The sequence below is a fragment of the Silene latifolia genome, chromosome 4 (genome assembly GCF_048544455.1).
Source record: "Silene latifolia isolate original U9 population chromosome 4, ASM4854445v1, whole genome shotgun sequence".
Classification (NCBI taxonomy): domain Eukaryota; kingdom Viridiplantae; phylum Streptophyta; class Magnoliopsida; order Caryophyllales; family Caryophyllaceae; genus Silene; species Silene latifolia.
The window spans coordinates 96581650-96602828 of NC_133529.1; the positions used below are offsets into that span (position 1 = coordinate 96581650).

Below are 21179 nucleotides of genomic sequence, written 5' to 3' on the forward strand. Positions count from 1 at the left end.
ACAAAGGAATGAACATGTTTTTGGATTTTTGAGAAATTTTTCAATTTTTATCATTTTTTCGATTTTTGGGTTAGAATTTCCCATCCCGGCACTAGTATGGGCATTATCCTCAATGGCCAATACGTTAGGAAATTATGCAATGCAATCTATATGAAAATGCATGATTTCTAAACTAGTATGCAAACTATATGACATATATAACAAGTGATGCAATCTAATCTATCCTATGTGATGCATGCTTTCGATTAGTCGGAGAGCCAATTTGAATTGACTTGCATTCGTTGTGAGTGAACTTCCCCAAACCAAACAAAACACTATTGCTAGTGCAAAAAAGAGGGGGAGTTCATGCACAAGGGATGAATGCAATGCATGAATTCTAATTGTCATTTTGGATTTTGCAAATGGGAACAAAAAATATAAACACCTCAATGGGACCGAGGTGGGGGTCCTTTGAGTGGTGCTAGGACTCCAAACTCAAAATTACCAAGAGCCTAAAATGACTCTATAAATGATCAAGATTATAATTAAAAATAAGAGATAAAAACAAAGCTAAAAGAGGTGTAGGAAACTCACAATGGAATAGGTTGAAGTCAAGCAATCAACCCCGCACTTGTGTTATCCTCCAATAAGCCTTGTCAACCTTCAATTGTCACTCATCACGACATCATCATCATCGGTCTCATTACCGATATCATCATCATCAGAATTGTTATCATCATCATCAATTTCATCATTATCCACCTCCATTGGACCGGAGGGTTCACCAACTTCATCATCATCGGAATTTGGACTTTGCTCTTTTTCATCACAAGAACCAATACCTTCCTTCCTCAACAACAATCTCATTTCCATTAATCACCCGACTATCCTTATCGGCATCTTGAGAAGTACTAGGGAAGAACACTTTCTTATCCGCCCAACTAGGCAAAGGACATGAAGAATCAAGAAGTCCTTGCTTAACAAGATGTAGAAGTGGTGGATATTGGGCATAATAAGCATTCACCCGGTCTTCATAAGCTTTTCTATGCAAGTGTTGTATCAATTGGGTCAAGTAATCATTGCCTACTTCAACTTTAGGGTCACTTGGTTTAAACTCTTGGTAGGCAAAAGGATAGGGTGGAGTCACAATGGTAGAGGAGGAGGGCTTTGCAATTGCATCCCTTTGTTGCTTGATTATCAATTCGGCTTCTTTGGAGATGGGAATGAGGTAATTGGTTCGATGGGCGGAGATACGGAAAATATTGCTTGGCAAGATAATGGACTTCGCATCTTTGGTGAGCCACACAAATTTATGATCAAGATTATCATTTTTGACCCAATGAAACTTGTTGATCACAATAGTCATGTCAAGAAGGCTGCTTCCCTTAACTAGTTTGTAGGTATTATCCTTGTTGAACTCCGGGTTAAAGTGTTTAGCTAACCTTGTCACCAAGCCCCCATTTACAATAAAGCCTGCTCCCTCTTTCCCATTATCAATATCTAGCCACCGCTCAATCAACAATTGAAGAATATTATACTTATGGGTGGACTTTCTATCAACGTTCAAGAAGGACTCGAGGTAGACAAAGTCGAGTTCGGTGAAGTGGTTGGCCTCTTTCCTAGCAATTAGAGTATTAGCCACAAACTTGTGCCAAAACCATATGCCCGGATGGTGAACATATAAGGCATGGCACTCCCGGAAAGAATCAAATTGATGACCAGTTATAGCTCTCCATAGGGGTGCGGCATTAAACTTCAAAGGCTTCTTCTCAAAATGATCATATTTCACAAGTCCAAACACTTTACCAAATTCACCCTTAAGCATTCTTCTACTCTCATTTTCAAGTCGGAACTCAACATAGGTTCGAGTCTCTACCTTGTACTCCCTCAAGGAGCTTATGAACTCCATGTTCAATGAGGGGTAAGTCAATTCATTCATATCAAAGAGGGTCTTCAACCCCATAGACTCGAAAAAGGCTCTAGATTGCTCAAGTACACCCAATTTTTGTAAAGTATCTTAGCAAATAAACCTGGTAGCTAAAACTTTCTTTTTGGCAAGGGATTGAAATGTATTCCTATGTTTGTCGGATAAGAAAGTTACCTCCGGAAAGTTTGGCAATTGTTCTACAACCGGATTAGATGTGGTAGCTTCCTAAATGGTGTTGACGATTTCTTGGACTTGCTCCCTTGGTTGAGCTACTACCAAAGCTTTAGATGCTAGAGAGTTTGTTGCCTCTTTGACAAATTTGGAGTTTTGGGTGCCTTAGTTCCGCCTTTAGTCCTTGCCATTGTATGCTCCTTATCAATTTGCCATGAACAAACCAAGATGATTCTTGAATGCTCCTTGATTCTTAAAATTTCAATCAATTCCTCAATCAATTGGGGATTTTCGGATTTTTACCCCAAACCCTAGAAAATCGATTCAATTTGTGAGGAAATTGATGATTAAATGGTCTTTTGTTGATGAAGGAGTAATTTAATTGTGTTTTGAGTAAGTTTTGATTTGTTTGTGATGAATTTTGGTGAGAAATTGATGTTATTGGATGAGGGGATTGAAGGTTTAAGTGAGGGAAAATGGTTGTGTTTGTGTTTGAAAGGTGTAAATGAATTGGGAAGAAGGAGAAAAATCCCGTGTTTGGCTTAGTAGCAGGTCTGGGACGGGCGGATTGGAGTCGGCTCGAGCGGATTTTGTTACAGGCAAATTTGAAAGGTGCAAAGCAGACTGGGACGGGCGTCTTGGGACTGGCTCGAGCGGATTCTAGCAGGAGACGCTCATCTTAAATTCAGGACGGGCAGATTTTATTACAGGGAAATCTCATAACTTTGAAGCTTCTCAAGACCCATGGCTCGAGTGTGGGACGGGCGGCTTGAAGTTGGAGACGCTCGTCTCGAAGCCAGCTCGGGCAGATCCTCTTACAGTATTTTTTTCATAATTTGAACTCCTCCCAGCTCCTACTAACCAAATCCAGGACGGGCGCCCTAGTGCTGGAGACGCTCGTCTCAGTGCTGGCTCGGGCATATCTGCTCGTCTTCCTCCTCAGCTCCCACGAGCTCAGGTCTGCTCGTGGGGATCCTTTTCCCGCGTTATTCCTTCTTCCTTTCTTTGTTAATTGTTGTGGGTTGCACTACAAAGGCTTAGCTAGCTTAGGCATGTCCCATCCCCACACTTGATCAAACACTACACATTAAAACATATTAGAATCCCTCCCTCACTTGCTCTCTTGTCAAAAATCTTATAACAAGGCATGAAAATGCAATGCAAAAATGACAAAAATGCAATAAAGGAAATGAAATGCTAATTAGGGGGTTAGAATATTTACAAATGGTGGTTTAGGGAGGACTTCACCAAACTCTCCTTTCTTTGATGAGATGTTAAGGGGGGCAAAGCCAAGGTGTTGTTGATGTTGCTCAACACCTTTTAGAATTAGTTGAAGGCTTGCTCATTGTCATGCTAAAGATCTTGCATACACCTTTGCACATTATGTTCTTCATTGTTGTCGTCCGAGTCTAAGTGATGATAAGGATCTACAAAGCCTTGGTCCAAGGTCATGGCATTTCCAATATAAGGACTAGCCAATCCTTCAAGTTCATCGTCCCATAGACCACAAACTTATCTTGCTTGTTCCCCAATGTTGTCATGAGTTGTCAAGAGCAACTCTCCTTCCTTGGTTTCATGGCCAATGAGGCCTTCTTCATTACTTGTCATGATGGGTGAGCTATTCAAGCTCTCATTGTTGTTGAAAATTCCATGCTCTCCGAATAGTGCTACTTGAATGTCATACACTTTCTTCTTCCATATGGGTGATGTTTCTTTACCTTTGGCTTGATCTTTGCATAGAGATTCTAAATTATTCCTATCACTTTCTTGGCAATAGTGATCGACCATGAAGCATGGCTCATGTAATGGGGGAGCTCTCATGGTTTTGTTAAGATTGAAAGTAATTGTCTCATCCCCTACTTCAAGTGTGAGCTCTCCATGTTTCACATCGATTACCGCTCCGGCGCTATGCAAGAAAGGTCTTCCTAAGATGATAGGGATGTTAGAAACCTCCTCCATTTCTACAATGACAAAGTCTATCGGGATGAAGAATTTGCCAATTCTCACGGGCACATCCTCCCATACCCCTAGGGGTGTCTTTGTCGATCGATCCACTATTTGAAGAGTAATGTTGGTGCATTTGAGCTCTCCCATTCCAAGCCTCTTATATAACGAGTATGGCATGACATTTACACTTTCTCTAAGATCACATAATGCCTTGCTGATTGTAGTGTCGCCAATGGTACATAGGATAGAAAAAATTCCCGGATGTTTGAGCTTTGGAGGGGAACTCCCATGAAGAATAGCACTACTCACTTTGGTAAAGGCAATAGTCTCCAACTTTCGGATGGATTTCTTTTTGGTAAGAATATTCTTCATGTACTTTGCATAAGCTGGAACATGATTGGTCAATTCCGTGAACGGGATTGAGCCTTCTAAGTTCTTCACAATTTCCATGAACTTTCCAAGTTGTTCATCAAGCTTAGGCTTAGCTTGGCGACTTGGGAATGGAAGTCTAATCACAATAGGCTCTTTATCAACATTCTTAGCCTTTTCTTCATTTCTCTTTTTTGAAAGTTCATTGGTAGTAGGCTCTACTTCCTTAGATTTATCCACAGCTCTTTGCTTTCTACTATCATCCACAATATCTTCATCAATTGGCTTCTTCGGCCCCTCATATCTTGTACCGCTCCTTAAATCGATGGCATTAACCGTCTCATATCTTATGGGGGGGGTTACCTTGAGGAGGTAATTGCCCTTTTTGTCTTTGGGAGTTAGAGGATGCTAGTTGAGTCACTTGAGTCTCTAACATTTTGGTGTGGGCAAGTATGTTGTTGATGGTGGTTTCTTTAGCTTGGCTATCTTTTTGCATTTGGGTGAAGAATTCTTGTTGGTTCTTTTACATTTGGAGGACCGCTTTTTGAACATCAAAGTTTTGGTCATTGGATTACTTATAGGAAGATTGATTTTGATATCCTTGGCTTTGGTTGAAAAAGGGTCTTTGAGCTTGATTTCTCATTGGAGGTGGGGTGTATGTTGGTTGAGAATTTTGAACATTTTGGCTCTTGTATGAAAGATTTGGATGGAATTTGGTATTCTCATTATAGTAGTTGGAATAAGGGGTGCCATTCTTGTATGCATGGAAAGCATTTACTTGTTCATTTGTTCCCCTACATTCGTTTTGATCATGTCCCAAGGTTCCACAACTTTCACATACTTCATTTGGGATTGAGGATGATGCCATCATAGCATTGACATGTTGTTTAGGCGATTTGGAAGCCTCTTCAAGCTTAGCCATGGCCTTCTCAAACTTCAAGTTGATGGTGTCGATATGAGCACTTAGTTGAGCACCCAATTGTGTGACGGAATCTACCTCATGCTTTCCTCCTCCTGTAGCCTTTCAAGGCCTACTATATTGTGAATTATGAACCGCCATCTCTTCGATTTTGGCCCATGTTTGGTTGTCATCAACTTCGGTGAACATCCCATTGGATCCCATATTAAGCACACTGCGTGAGTCTTCATATAAGCCGTTCCAAAACTATTGAACAAGGAACCACTCACTAAGTCCATGGTGTAGACAAGAGCGACAATTGTCCTTAAATCTCTCCCATGCTTCATATAATGATTCTTCATCCCTTTGCTTGAACCCGGTGATTTGGGCTAACATGTTAGTCTTCTACGGAGGATAGAATTTCTTGTAAAAGGCAAGTGCTAACTTCTTCCATGAATCAATACCAAGGGTAGCCTTGTCTAGGCTCTTCAACCATTGCTTTCCGGTTCCGATCAAGGAAAAAGGAAACAACACCCACCGAATTTGGTCTTGAGTAACTCCGGTTTGAAAAATTGCATCACAATAGTCACAAAAAGTCCCCATATATAAATGAGGATCCTCACTAGGCATCCCTCCAAATTGACTTCTCTCAAGTAATTGTATGAATGCGGATTTGGCAATGAAATTACCAGTTAAATGTGGTGATGTAGAAGTACCATTGGGTAAGTTCTCCTCGGTTGGTACGGAATGTGATGAAAATTTGGACATTATTGGTTGATTTTGTGGTTGGTTTGGAATTGGGTTACCCTATGCTTCTCTTGCAAAAGGGTTGACAAACTCAATGTTATTTGGTTGAATGTCAACAATCTCTCCAATACCCAAAACTCTTGAAGTACCTCTAGCAACTCTTCTAATGTTGGTTAAGGTCCTTTCAATCTCAAGATCAATAGGTAATGGATTACCTTGTGATCTCCTAGTCATGAAAAATATCAAACAACTAGAAAATAATAAGAACAACCTTGAGGAGATGAGTTCCCCAAGGTAAAGAAAGACACAACTAAAACCAATTAACAAAAATCAAATCAATTGAACACCGTCCCCGACAACGGCGCCATTTTTGGCTCGATGATATTTTATGTGCTCGTTGTTAAAGCTATTAACCAAAAATGTTGGACCATATGGATATATGATTGATTTTTGATAATGACAAGTGTGTGCTTCGTTTTATATATACTCTTGCTTGTAATCGTTTGTTTAGTCTTTGTTAGATTGACTTAGGTTTACAAGTTTAGCAAGTAATGTTATAGCATCCTTGGCTATAACATTAAAGATTTGTGAAGCATCATTCAAGTAATGTTATAGCTGCTTGAACTATAACATTGAAGATTCCTAAAGCATCATAGCAATTGTAACTAGTTTCAAGTATGATGATTACTCAAGCAAAAGGTTCGATCAAGTCTTTAACAAGCTCAAGATGAAGCGCTTATGATCAAGATAAAGAGAAGATCCTATCACTGAAGATCTCCAGGAAGATTAGCTAGTATAGGTCTTCATCTAATAACGGTACCTTAAGAAGAAATATTGGGAAAGTAAAGTTATAGCTATTTCACCTATAACTTTACTTACCAAGCTTAAGGTTATAGTTGTTTCTACTATAACTTTAAGTAGCAATTTTATGGCACGATTTTAATAGTTTTAAAATCATTTTCAAAAGATAAAATTATTCAAATGTGTTTCAAAATCAAGTGTGTATATGATAGAGATGAAATATGGGTTGTTATAATGAATAATTTGCATTTCTCTATTGGTTAGTAAAACGGCTTATGGGTCATCATGCTACCTAGGGTTTGCTAAATTATTTGACCTAACCCTAATCCAAGAATTGGATTTTCTACCTAGTTGGACCCGGCCAAGGGTTTCGGCCGCACGGTCTTAAGCCGTCTTGGTTCCGTGAGTCCTCTAGTACAAGTAACCTATCTAATTAAATCTAATAATATTTTTGCAAGATATTATCATATCTTAAATATATATTTGATTTAATTTGTTTACTTATCTTAAAATCATAGAGATTTAATTAAGGTAAGATAATATTTACTTTTATCTTGTTTACTTAATTTAAATCATCTCCTGGATTAATTTAAGGAAGAGATAGGATTTATTTCTTGCAAAATAGTCTACCTATCTCATGGCATCTATTAGGGTTTCGATCCAAACCCTAATATTCCTCTCTGCTATAAATACACATGATAGTTGTTCATTGAAAATAAGCTTTTCGAAATACAAAATTCCTTGCAAACAATTTTGAGTTTATTTCTAATCAGTTATTTTATTGTTTTGCTTTTGAAAATTTTTACGAAAAGTCGTGCTCTTTAATTTGCATATTATTATTAAGGTTACGTTATAAGATAATAGTACTTCATATTGTTTCTTACTCGTTCAACTGTGTGAACACTTTGAAGAACAATCAAGTGTTTTCTTAGTAACTTAAGATAGTCAAATCGAATATCTAGTGATATTCAAATTGAGTTATAACTAGAGTTAGTTATATGAGTTGGGTTGATAATTTTGTAATCCGGAGAAAGGTACTAAAATGATTAATCGAGAATAGTGGACGTAGGCTTCGACGTGTGAAGCTAAACCACTTCAAAACCGTGTGTCTTTGCAGTTTTCGTTGTTCATTTCATTACGTTCACAATCGCTTAGTTAATTAATTAAAGTTTAATCAATAAACTTTAAGTAATTAATTGCATTGACCTAAAATAAAAAGTGGGCATAAGTGTTTAAATACTCAATTCACCCCCCCCCCCCCCTTCTCTCTCTTTCGAGTATTTTGACTGTGATTGGTATCAGAGCCTCATGCTCTTGATTGCCTAAACCGCAAAGAGGCTAGATCCGTCTATCTTTTTATCTTTTTTTATTTTATCTTAATCCCGCTGCCTTACAAGTGTGAAATGGATTCCAAGTATCTTAAGTGTCCTATCTTTGATGGGAAGAATTATGGACTTTGGAAAAACATGATGACACACTACGTAAAAGGACATGATTGGGAGTGCTGGACGATTATTAAGAATGGACCACACAAAATTTTGGTCACATCTTCGGAAGGCACTACCTATGAGAAAAAGGAAGAAGACTATGTTGAGGTTGATTATAAGAAGGCTGAGAAAAACTCGAAACGATAAGCCTGTTATAAAACAGCATGACATCGACCGAATTCGATCGTTTTTCTTCTTGCACTTCGGCCAAGGAAATATGGGATGGTCGTGAGTTGGCCTATGAGGGAACGTCGGCTGTTAGGAAATATCGTATTGACTTGCTGATTCAAAAATATGAACTTTTTAAAATGGAAAAGAATGAATCACTCGATAGCATGTCAGCACGATTCTCTACCACAGTCAATGAGCTTAAAAATCTTGGCAAAACTTTTAACTCCGAGGATATTGCTAGAAAGGTACTTAGGAGTTTAACCAAGAAATGGCATCCCAAGGTCACGGTTATGGAAGAAGTCAGAGATCTCACCTCTCTACCTTATGCAGAACTTATTGGTGCTCTCATGGCTCATGAACTCGTCCTGGATGACGATGAGGCTGAGACCAGTAACAGTAAGAGCATGGCTCTACAAGCTTCTGCTAAGGAAGAATAAGATACTGAAATAGAGGATGAAACGGTTTTGTTTGCTAAACGATTTAATAAACGCATTTTCAGAAATAAGCAAGCAAAATCGTTCAACAACAACAACAAGTCCTATAATAAGAAAACTTCTGAGTCTAAGAATACGTTTTCTAACAGAGGATGCTTCAAGTGCGGAGAATCTAGTCATATGATTAAGGATTGTCCCACATGGGAGAAAATTAAAGACAAAGAAAAACGTGAGAAGACCAGGAAGGAATTCAAGCAAGTGATGATGGCATCATGCTGGGGAGATCTCGACACTGAGGACGACGAAGCATCAGAAGAAGAAGAAGTTGCTAACCTATGTCTAAGCAACATCTGTCTTGACCTCTTTTCAGACAATGATAAAGATAGCATGGACTCCTACTGCTGCTTTCTAGGAGATTCTGATTTAGAAGAAGAAGAAGAAGAAGAAGAAGAAGAAGAAGAAGAAGAAGAAGAAGAAGAAGAAGAAGAAGAAGAAGAAGAAGAAGAAGAAGAAGAAGAAGAAGAAGAAGAAGAAGAAGAAGAAGAAGAAGAAGAAGAAGAAGAAGAAGAAGAAGAAGAAGAAGAAGAAGAAGAAGAAGAAGAAGAGGTAAGCTATCTTGAACTTAAGAAAAGTGTTAAGAAATTGCCTAAGAATGCTTTAATTGAATACTTTGAGCAATCTCTTGATAAGTGTCACGAACAAGAAATGGAATTGAAAGACTTGAAAGAACAAATTCTCGATATTGCTGAAGAGAATCATCTCCTTAAAGCAAAGGCCAAAAAGCTTAAATCTAAAGTTACAGCTAATATGGCTACAACTTCAGATATGACAAATGCTGAGAAGAAGGCTCTTGAGTCTAAAGTTATAGCTAATTAAGCTATAACCTCAGACCTGAAACTTTTTTTTTTGGTAGAATGGGAGCTTTTGAATTAATAATAAAGAAGTTTACATCCTAATCTTTTACAAGACTCCACCTCAAAATAGACTAAGTACAAAAAGGACACCTAATATTAATCTTACTTAGCCAATTACAATCCCTTGGCAGGATACAATTACTTAACTTGCTTACAAGTCTGCCATGCACCTGTTGTTGTATTTGTTGAGTCAGCTTCTCAGGCTTGCAAAGAGTGAGGTCCAAACGAGCAGAATTCCTTTGCATCCAGATAGCATACCAGGCAGCCAGCTTGACTACCCTACAGATTCTTCTTTGCAGCTTAGACGAGGAGCTAGAATGGACATTGAGTTTCAGCTGCAACCAATTTTCCAAACCTGCAATAACCCTTGAGGAGTAGGCACAATCCCAGAATAAATGTTCATGTGTCTCCTCCCCCATCTCACAGAGGACACAGCTAGCACTAGTACTTAGGCCCAGCTTAAACATCTTTGATCTTGTGTTCAAGGTTGCCCTATGAATCAACCAACCAATAAAAGCCTGTTTGGGAAGAACCCAAGGATCCCAAACATCATGATACCAGATTATAGGTGGGTGTGGATCCTGTAACCAATAGTATCCTGCACTGATAGTATATTCACCAGTCGAAGCAATCCAACAATTATCCTGATAACCACCTACTAAAAGATCTTTAACCCTACAAATATTCCTCCAATTCCAGTTAGAGTCAGGAGGAGGATGATAAGTAGTCCAATCAGCACCTTTCATATAGACATGATCTATCCAAAGGACCCATAATCTATCAGCCTTTGTATAAATCCAATTCACTAGCTTTCCCACACTAGCTATATTCCACACCCCAGCATCTTTGATACCCAGACCACCTTCTTTTTTACTGCAACAAACATGATGCTATGCCACCAAAGGTGCCCTGTTATATTCTGAACCCCCACACCAGAGAAAATTCCTACAAATACCCTCTATTCTCTTGACAACACCCTTAGGGATTAAGAAAATGGAAGCCCAGTAGTTGTGCAAGGTATTCAGCACAGAGTTTATAAGGACTAGTCTACCAGCATAGCTGAGTTTCCTAGCCCCTATACCTCTAATATTTGAAACAATCTTATCCAAAAGTACATTATAGTCAGCCTTGGTTAATCTGCCATGTTGAATAGGAATTCCAAGGTATTTAAAAGGAAGTTTACCTTCTTGAAATCCAGAGACCTGTGCTATATCATGTTTCAGGGACTCTGGCACCCCATTGAATACCACCTCTGATTTAGCTGCATTGACTTTGAGTCCAGAGGAGCCAGAAAAGGTAGCCAACACCCTAAGGATAAGCATGATAGATTGCACATCCCCTTTACTGAACATTAGGAGATCATCAACAAAGAGTAAATGAGTCAATCTCAAGCTCTTACACATAGGATGATATTTGAAATACCACTTCCTAGTAGCAAAGTCCATAAGTCTTGATAAATATTCCATACATATGGAGAAAATAAGAGGAGAGATAGGGTCACCTTGCCTAAGCCCTCTCCTTCCATTAAAGAATCCAAAATGAGCACCATTAAGGTTAAGAGTATAGGTTGGAGTAGATATACAAAGCATAATCATTCTTCTAAACTTCTCAGGGAAAAGAAGAGCCTCTAACATCTGGTCTACAAAAGCCCATTCAATTGAATCATAAGCTTTTTGGAGATCAAGCTTGAAAAGACAACGAGGAGAGGCTTTCCCTCTATTATACTGCCTGATGAGATCTTGGCAAATTAATATATTTTCCAAAATGCTCCTCCCTTTAACAAATGCACCTTGAGTCTTGCAGATCAAACCAGGGAGAATAAGAGCCAATCTAGAGCAAAGTAACTTTGAAATAATTTTATATAGCACATTACAGCAAGAGATAGGTCTGTAATGCTTCACACTAATAGGCATGTAAATCTTAGGGATCAAAGTGATGACAGTAGAATTTATCCGAGTTAGCAACTTACCAGTGTCAAAAAAATTAATAACAGCCTCACAAATATCATTACCCAGAATGTCCCAAGCATCCTTATAAAAGTGACTGGAATAACCATCAGGGCCAGGGGATTTGTTTGAGGGAATACTGAAAAGACATTTCTTGATCTCATCAGCTGTGACAGGTCTATTCAGTAAGGTCCAGTGTGCCTCAGTACAACACATCCCTTGCCTGACCACATTAGAATTAACAGTATCAGTAGACTTATGAGAGCCTAGGAGTTCTTGGTAATAATCCAAAAAAGCAGACTATATAGCAGTCCCATCAGTACAAAGTCTACCATCTTTATCCTCTATCTGGAAGACCTTGTTCATCATCACTCTTTTTTTATAGAATGATGAAAATAAGAAGTATTTAGCTCTCCCTCCAGGGACCATTGCACCTTTGCCTTTTGAATCAGGAAGCTATCTCTGGCAATTATAAGATCCTTTAGATCATGGGCCAAATCCAGTTCCTGCTGCAGGAGATCAACATCATTAGGGTTATCAATAAGTGCTTTCTGAATAGTCTCCAGGGCAAGACTAGCTATATTGGTATTGTTCTCTATATCAGAAAAGCATTCCTTGTTGAGAGCTTTAAGGATAGGTTTCAGTGCTTTAAGTTTTTTGATAATCCCTAACATCTTAGTCCCCTGATAATGTTTGGACCAACAATCAGAAACCAGAGATTTAAAAGTTGGGGCAGTCCCCCACATGTTAAAGTATTTGAAGCTTTTCCTTCCCTTAATCTCAGAATTCCTATCCAGAACTGTACAAGGACAGTGATCAAAAAGGCCCTCAGGATGGAAATGAGCCACACTATCTCCAAATTGTTCAAACCATTCTAGATTCCCCACAGCAAGGTCAAGCCTACTATAAACTCTCTCCAAAGGAGCCTGCTTGTTTGACCATGTAAAAAGAGCACTAGTAGCAACAATATCCTCCATACAACATATAGATACACAGTCCTGAAAATGCTCCATCTCAGCATCAGATGTGCTCCCACCCAATCTCTCAACTGGAATGAGGACAGTATTAAAATCACCCAACCAAAGCCAAGGTTCATGACAGTCCTCAGAAAACTTCTTCAAAAAGTTCCACAGTTCTAGTCTTCCATTAAGATCATTAAAAGCATAAATGAAAGTGAGGTAAAATCTCTTGTTATCAATTTGAGAATGAACCAACATATGTATATGTTGAGCACTATAAGATAAAAACTGAATATCAAAAAGATTAGGCTTCCAAAACACCCAAATCCTACCACCCTTATGCCAACTGCAGTTAGTGGAGACACTCCATCCATCACAAATTGAGGTATTCTTCTTCAATAGACTACCAGGTTTCAGTTCTGTTTCCAGAAAACCAAATAAACCCACCCTATTATTGTGCAAAAACCATTTCACCACTTTTTGCTTATTCAGGTCATTAAGACACCGTACATTCCAAAACCCCAAACTATGCATTAATATCAGGGTCAGGGGGGTCCTTTCCACTCTCTACCACTCCCCCCTGAGCAGCAGAGTTACTCTTCAATGCATCCATGAAAGTATAAGGGCTAAATCTCCCAGACAATCTTACTCCAACAATCCCATCCTTCCTATTCATACGCATAATTTGCTTAGCTGGCGTGGACTTGATGGTAGGAGTATCTCTAACAGTAGCCAAAGGAGGGAAATTTGCAGGTAACAGGGAGGGAGGGGTTACAATATCCTCTGGTTCTTTCTGTGGTTTTTGCAGAGGTCTCCATAATTTCTACTGTTTAGGAGGATTCTTAACAGAGGGAACCTTAGTCCTCCTCTTATCAGGTTTCCTGCATTGAGCCGAGTTATGCCCAATTCCATTACAGCTTAAGCAGGAGATAGGCCTCCATTCATGCTCTACCCTGACTGTCACCAAGTTACCAGACTAATCTAAAAATTTGACCCTCTCAGTCAGTTCCTGATCCATAGGCAGTTCAACCATTACCTTGGCATAACTGAGTCTAACTTTATCCAGAGTTTCAACATCCATTTTAACATAATTTCCAACAAGCCCAGCAATTTTTGGTAAACAATTGCCCCAAAACTTTAAAGGAATTCCATATAACTTGATCCAAACAGAGACAACGATGACCTTCTCCTTAACTAAGTCCATATCCAGCTCCCATGGTTTAACAATAACAAGCTTATTATCAAACATATAGTAACCAGACCAAAGTAAGGCATCTTTACCAGATTTCTTAGTCAATCTCACAATGAAAACACCATTATCAAGGAAAGAAACCCTATCAATATCAAACTGACCCCAGACATTATAAACATAATCCCCAACAATATCCCAAGGTGGGTTTACACCCAAAATATAACATAGAACAGAGTGACTCCAGAATTCTACCTCGGGTTTAACATCCTCTGCTATAAACTGAAGTAAGTCCGGTATTTCCTCCTCTTCAAGTATCGGCTCCATAAATGGGATATCCTTTCCACCATGCCTTACATACCAGCTATCAGGCTGAACTGTCTCTCCTTCAGTCAAATTCAGGACAGGAATACCCTGAATATCAGTCATAGCTTTTGTTCTACCAGTATCTGATGATGAAGGACGATGAAAGTTACCACCTTTAGGAACACCATATGTAGTAGGTTGAATTATCGAAGCTTTAGCTGAATTTAAGGAAGATTTTATGGTTGAATTTAATGGAGTAAAACGATTTTGTAAATGTTTGAGCGCCGTCATGTTGTTGCAGGTAGAAGATTTTCCTAGGTCATGAATTTTGGAGATTTTCTCTCTCTAGCTTTATCTCTCTAGATTTCTCTCTCATGTTTTTAAAGATTTGACCTGAAACTTAACATTAAGCATCTTCAAGCCAAAGTTACAGCTAGTGAAGCTATAACCTTGGAATTGAGGAAAGTCAAAGAGCTTCTTGAGTCCAAGCCTACGGCTACAGAAGCCGTGATCTCAGATCAAAAGAAGGAGATTGAATCTCTAAATCAGCAATTAAAGGAATCTAAAATTGTTTTATCAAATACTAAAAGAACGCATGCCGAGATGGTACAAGTTCTTAATGACAGATTCCAAAACTTTCGTGACAATTATGAAGAGACTCACTCTCCCAAGGTCGTAGAGTCAGAGCATTCCAAATGCAACAAAGAGATACAGTCTTTAAAAGAATTACTCTTGCATGCAAGAAAGGTTCACGAAAAATGGGAAGGTAGCACACGTGTCCTAAATTTCCTACTTGAGCAATCAGATAATAACATGAAAAAAGGATTAGGGCACGAGTGCTATGGTCGTAGAGATCATTCTAAATGCAAATCAACCCCTTCCGAATGAGATTTCAGAAGAAGAAAATATTCAAATCTCCCAGAATACTTGATTTGCAATTACCATGGTCATACTGGTCATATCCAAGAAAACTGTGTCAAACATTCTCAGGATTTAAGAAAAGGAATCAAATTTGTTAAAGCTTCTGACACTATTTTCAAGGATAATGATTGTACCCCATCTGAACCAAGTACAAATGAAGAACGCAACAATGATCATTGTTGGTTCTATGACATGAGCTTCGACTTTAAGAAGACCACAAAACCAAAACAGACATCTAAACCTAAAGGGCCCTTCCAAGCCCAGCTCCCCCAAAACAACCTGAAAGGCCACATCATGAGAAACCCAGAACTCAACCAAAGACGGTTCTCAGACAAACCCATTCGCCTCCAAAACGTAAAGTTATTAAAAAGGTTTTGGTCAGAAGAGATTTAGTTTTTAGAGTGACTAACGTCAAAGGACCCAACTTAGCTTGGGTACCTAAAAACTGCCTCTAATTATTTTGCAGGTTGTGGTGAAAGAAGATAACCTAGGTACATTGATAGTGGATGCTCAAGGCACATGACTGGAGATGTAAATTTATTTCTTTCACTTGAACCCTTCGATGGAGGTAAGGTCACATTTGGTGATAACAAGAAGGGTAAGGTTATCGGTGTTGGTAAAGTTGGAATATCTTCTTCTCATTCTATTAGTGATGTTTATCTTGTTAGTGGTCTCAAGCACAATTTACTGAGCATCTCTCAATTATGCAAGAAAGGAAATAAAGTTTTTTTTCATTCAGATTCTTGTCGAATAATAATTGAAGGAACAAGTACTATTGTGCTTGAAGGACACCGTAGAAGGAATGCTTATATGATTGATCTAAATAATATTCCTACTAACTCGTTCACATGCATGAAAGTAACAACGGATGATCCGTGTCTTTGGCATAAAAGATTTGCTCATATAAATTCAACAACGTTGAATAAGCTAAAGAGATGGGATTTGGTTGAAGGACTTCCCTCAGTCAAATTCGATCAATAAACATCATGTGACTCGTGTGCCCGTTGCAAACATGTGAGATCATCGTTCAAACCCAAGAGAATGGTGAGTACCAATGAACCACTAAAACTCGTGCATATGGATCTATGCGGCCCAACGAAGGTAAGAAGTAGAGGTGGATCCAGGTATGTCTTCGTTCTAGTTGAGGACTATTCTAGATATGTTTGGCCAATCTTTCTCAATTCAAAAGATGAAACTTTCGAAGAGTTTGTAGTTCTAATGAAGCTTGCCCAAAATAAATACAAATCAAAATTAGTTTCCATTCGTACGGATCATGGCACCGAATTTGATAACCATGGTTTTATAGAATATTGTATGGAGAATGGTGTTGGGCATAACTTCTCATCACCACAAACCCCACAACAAAATGGTGTTGTTGAATGTATGAATAGGACGTTGGAGGATATGGCACGCACTATGTTGTTACACAGTGGACTACCTCGCAATTTTTGGGATGAAGCTGTTAGCACTGCATGCTATGTTCATAATCGAGCTTTGATTAGACCCATTATCAAGAAGACTCCTTATGAGCTTCTTAAGGAACGAAAACCTAACATATCACGTCTACGTTGCTTCGGGAGTAAATGTTTTGTCCATAATAGTGGGAAAAATAGATTAAGCAAATTCGATCACGGAAGTGACGAAGCTGTGTTTGTTGGTTATTCTAGTCATAGTAAAGCATATAAGGTCTTTTAATAAGAGAACCATATGCATCGAAGAAAGTATTCATGTTGTTTTTTATGAGAATAATATGTTTGATAAAGCTGAACAGGATAAGAAAGAAGATTTGAACGAACCTGATTTCCGACTATCCAGCCAGAGATGATCTTCCAGAATTGGATGAGGAAGATAAAGAAATTTAGGGCACAAATGATGAACAAGGAAGCCCTCCGAATGATAAAGGAAAGAGAACTGAGAGTTTAGTTGATGATACTAAAACCTCTTCTCAATCCAAGCAACTGGAGAATAAAGTTATAGCTGATGATGCTATAACATCAACTCCGAGCCAGCAAACTAGATCCAATGTTATACCTGATTCTGTTATAACCCCAGGATTGGATTCAGGGGGAACAAGGCTTGAACCCCAATCATTCGAAGAAGGTGAGACTAGTTCAGATGAAGATGTGCCTCCTGTTTCTAAGAAATGGAGATATAAGGACTCTCATCCAATGGAAACCATTCTAGGAAGTCTGAATGAGGGTGTTCGAACTCGCAGAAGACTTAACAACTTTTGCTCATTCTACTCCTTTCTCTCAACCATTGAGCCAAAAAATATCAAAGAAGCACTTGTAGAACCAGATTGGATCGTTGCTATGCAAGAAGAGCTTCAACAGTTCGAACGGAACAAAGTTTGGCATTTGGTTCCAAGACCTAAAGATCGAACGGTTATTGGTACAAGATGGGTTTTTATAAACAAGCTGGACGATACAGGAGTTATTGTATGAAATAAAGCCAGATTGGTCGTACAAGGGTACAATCAACAAGAGGGAATTGAATATGATGAGACCTTCGCTCCTGTAGCCAGACTTGAGGCTATTAGATTATTAATAGCATTTTCTTCTCATAAAGGAATTAAACCTTATCAAATGGACGTTAAGACAGCATTTCTTAACGGTTATTTGAATGAGGAGGTTTTTGTTGAGCAACCTCCAGGATTTCTCGATAGCAAATTTCAAAACCATGTTTTCAAATTGGATAAAGCCTTGTATGGTTTGAAAGAAGCTCCGAGGTCATGCTACGACAGATTCTTAAAATATCTACTTGAAAGTGGGTTTAAAAGAGGATCTGTCGACAAAACCTTATTTCTGAAAACTGAGGATTCCGATTTACTAGTTGTACAAATTTACGTTGATGATATTATTTTTGGTTCAACTAATAATCGTTTATGTAAGTATTTTTCAGAATTAATGACCTCAGAATTCGAGATGAGCATGATGGGAGAACTCAAGTTCTTCCTTGGACTCCAAATTCAACAAACTACTGAAGGAATTATGATACACCAACAAAAATACATCAAGGATCTAATCAAGAAATTCGGTACGGAAAATTCTAATTCTAAGCCCACTCCTATGGGTACAGATAAGAAGTTGACTTTGGATGAAAACGGTAAGTCTGTCGATGAAACGGCTTATCGAGGTATGATTGGCTCACTTCTTTATTTAACTGCAAGTCGTCCTGATATTATGTTTAGTGTATGCGTTTGTGCTCGATTTCAATCGTGCCCTAAAGAATCGCATATGATTGCAGTTAAGAGAATCCTGAAGTATTTAATTGGTACATCTAAATTATATCTATGGTATCCTATTGAGTGTAATTTCGATCTCATAGGGTATTTAGATGCAGATTATGCAGGTTGTTCACTTGACAGAAAAAGTACTTCCGTCATAGCTACGTTTGTTGGACCGTGTATTATTACATGGGGGTCAAAAAAGGAAAATTTTGTTGCATTATCTACAGCTGAAGCCGAATACATTACCGCAGGGTTGGTATGTTCTCAACTTTTATGGCTTAAGCAACAGTTATGTGATTACGGTGTTAATGTTGGATGTACACCTATATTATGCGATAACACGAGTGCCATAATTATTTCTAAGAACCCTGCGCAGCACTCAGAACAAAGCATATAGACATTAGACACCATTTTCTACATGATCATGTAGATAAGGGCAACATAAGACTGGAATTTTGTAGTACAGAAAAACAATGGGCTGACATTTTTACCAAAGCATTGGCTTGAGAACGTTTTGAGATTTTACGGTTGGAAATTGGTTTAATTGGTGGAAACTAAACTTGTCACAAATATTTTATTTTCCATATGATTGACTAAATTTGACGAGATTGTATGACTGTGTCCGTATTTTTCGTTGCAAGTTTATTTGTGTTAAATGTTATATTATATTACGAGAATATTCAGTCTGCTAGTAATGTATATCTTATGCTCTATTACAAACCATAAAGTCGGTAACAAATTTTATCTGTCATATCTCTTTACCAAAATTCCTTACTATAACTTTATCTTTTGCCAAAACTTTGTCTAACCATATCTCACAAAAGATTTATCCTAATCATATTACCTAAGCTTTGTGTGTAATTTGGTAAGTAAATAAAATAAATAAAAAATCCTACAAAACCTACTTACCTAATCCTACACGCCACCCTACTCCCTTTCCTAATCCTCCACAAATTCAACTTACCATAATTCATATTAGCTATACCCCATAAATACCCCACCTCCATCCGTCACCATCACCTCACATCTCTCAAAAAATTTACCTCTCTCAATACTTTTCCACACTCAACCTCCAAAAACGGGTCCAGCAAGGGTTTGGTTTGGGGAAGTTTGATGCGTGTCATTTATATGATGTTTTAAACCTTATTTTACACGTATTTCAGAGCTCAAATATGTAGTTTATGCTACTATTTTCCCTATTTCCGTCTACTTTCGTGTTTTGTATAATATTGCAGAAATGTGAAGAATCCAGCGGAAATCGAGCTGAATCCGTCCCTAAGTACTTAACATTGCATTTGACATGGAGTAAAGACTCGGGAAGCGAACTTGGTGCGCATTTCAGGGCCTGATAGATATATTTGCGAGAGTTTCAGAAGCGGATTACCAACTACAGTGGTCTATAGACTGATCTACATGGTCTATAGACTGTCAGAATGCTGAACAGAAGTCTGCAGGAAAGAGGGGCAGTCGATCGACTGGTCCCAGTGGTCGATCGACCATACCACGACTCTAACGCGCAAGTTAAAATTAGAATTGCGAAGCCCATTTGTAATTAGGGTTTAGGAATAAGTCACGTTATTTTCCTTTATAACGTAACCTCAGTTTATCATTGAGGGACATCCAGTATTCAACATTCAGTTCCTTCTAGTATTTATTACTCCCTCCATTATAGAATATATGACGTTTTGGCCAAAAGTACAAATATTAAGAAATTTTTTACTCCTGATTATTGCATTAATAAGTAACTTTGAAAATAGGAAAAGGACAATCCAAGTTGGCTTAGGTTTTCTTTCCCCATGCAATAGGTAGGTAGTATCTGACCTTTTATATAGTGTATTGCTTATATTTGGAGTGAAAAAGCTGTTGTTTTATTGATTATCGTGTACATTAGAAGGGATAAGTCTTTTGGGAACTATCATTTGATAAGTTTAGTACCTGGAAATAGCAAAACGTCAAATAAAGAGTAAAAAAGAGCAAATCCTTAAACGTCATATATTTTATTATGGAGAGAGTAGTTTTCAATAATTCGATACTTTACATTCAAAGTTTAGCATTCTTAATAAAGGTCATTGCTTCCGGATTCGGTAATTCTTCTTTAATTTACAGTTTACCATTGTTTGCTTATATAGTCTAGAAATTGCTAGTTAGATCCCGAAACCTTGATTGCTTTATTTCGTTATTATTGCTTGATAATTTTAATCATGTTTTCCATTATAGTTTTCATCAATTCTATTGTTTTTATTATCATACATATGAGTAGCTAAGTACCTTTGCTAAGATGTGAGGGGAGCTATAGCGTAGATGGCGTAGAATAGGTGACCCCGAATTAGGGCATGGTCGATCGACTGGCTTAGCTGGTCGATCGACTATGTCGTGTGGTCGGTCGACTGAGGTAGTTGGTCGATCAACCAGACTCGTGTCTGATTAGCATCGTTTGATTCGTTAAGTGCAATATTTAACAATGAGACCAAGAGGAGACCTGTTAGATGCTTAGTTTTGACCAACCCGTAGATCGAGAGATAGGGGAGGGCATAAATTAATGAATTAAGACAACTAAATTGCTAAGATCGAAAGATAAGTAATTTAGGCTTTAGGAATCACTTCTCAGGGCGAGAGCTAGTATTAGTGAGACCTAGGGACTAGTAGCATAGGCCGAAAGGAGTTACTAGTTAACTTGGACCGAGAGGACATGTTTTACCCATCCTACACGACTGTATTTCGGACTTGCCTAGAATTATGTGTCATCGCAGCTATAGTGAACCGGCCATCTTAGATCCTTTTTAT

General features: G+C 38.3%; 1 protein-coding gene and 1 pseudogene across 1 annotated transcript; one reads left to right on the forward strand and one right to left on the reverse strand.

The window, feature by feature from the left end:
- Nucleotides 1-5583: 5583 nt before the first annotated feature.
- Nucleotides 5584-5682, forward strand: LOC141653965 (small nucleolar RNA R71; annotated as a pseudogene).
- A 4234-nt stretch (nt 5683-9916) lies between these two features.
- LOC141651807 (uncharacterized) lies at nt 9917-14536 on the reverse strand. Its single transcript, XM_074459504.1, has 5 exons — nt 13787-14536; nt 13278-13543; nt 12226-13096; nt 10779-12091; nt 9917-10718 (listed from the first exon to the last, which is right to left on the reverse strand). Exons 1-5 carry the CDS (start codon nt 14534-14536, stop codon nt 9917-9919), a joined length of 4002 nt encoding a protein of 1333 aa, XP_074315605.1.
- Between the last annotated feature and the right edge of the window lie 6643 nt (nt 14537-21179).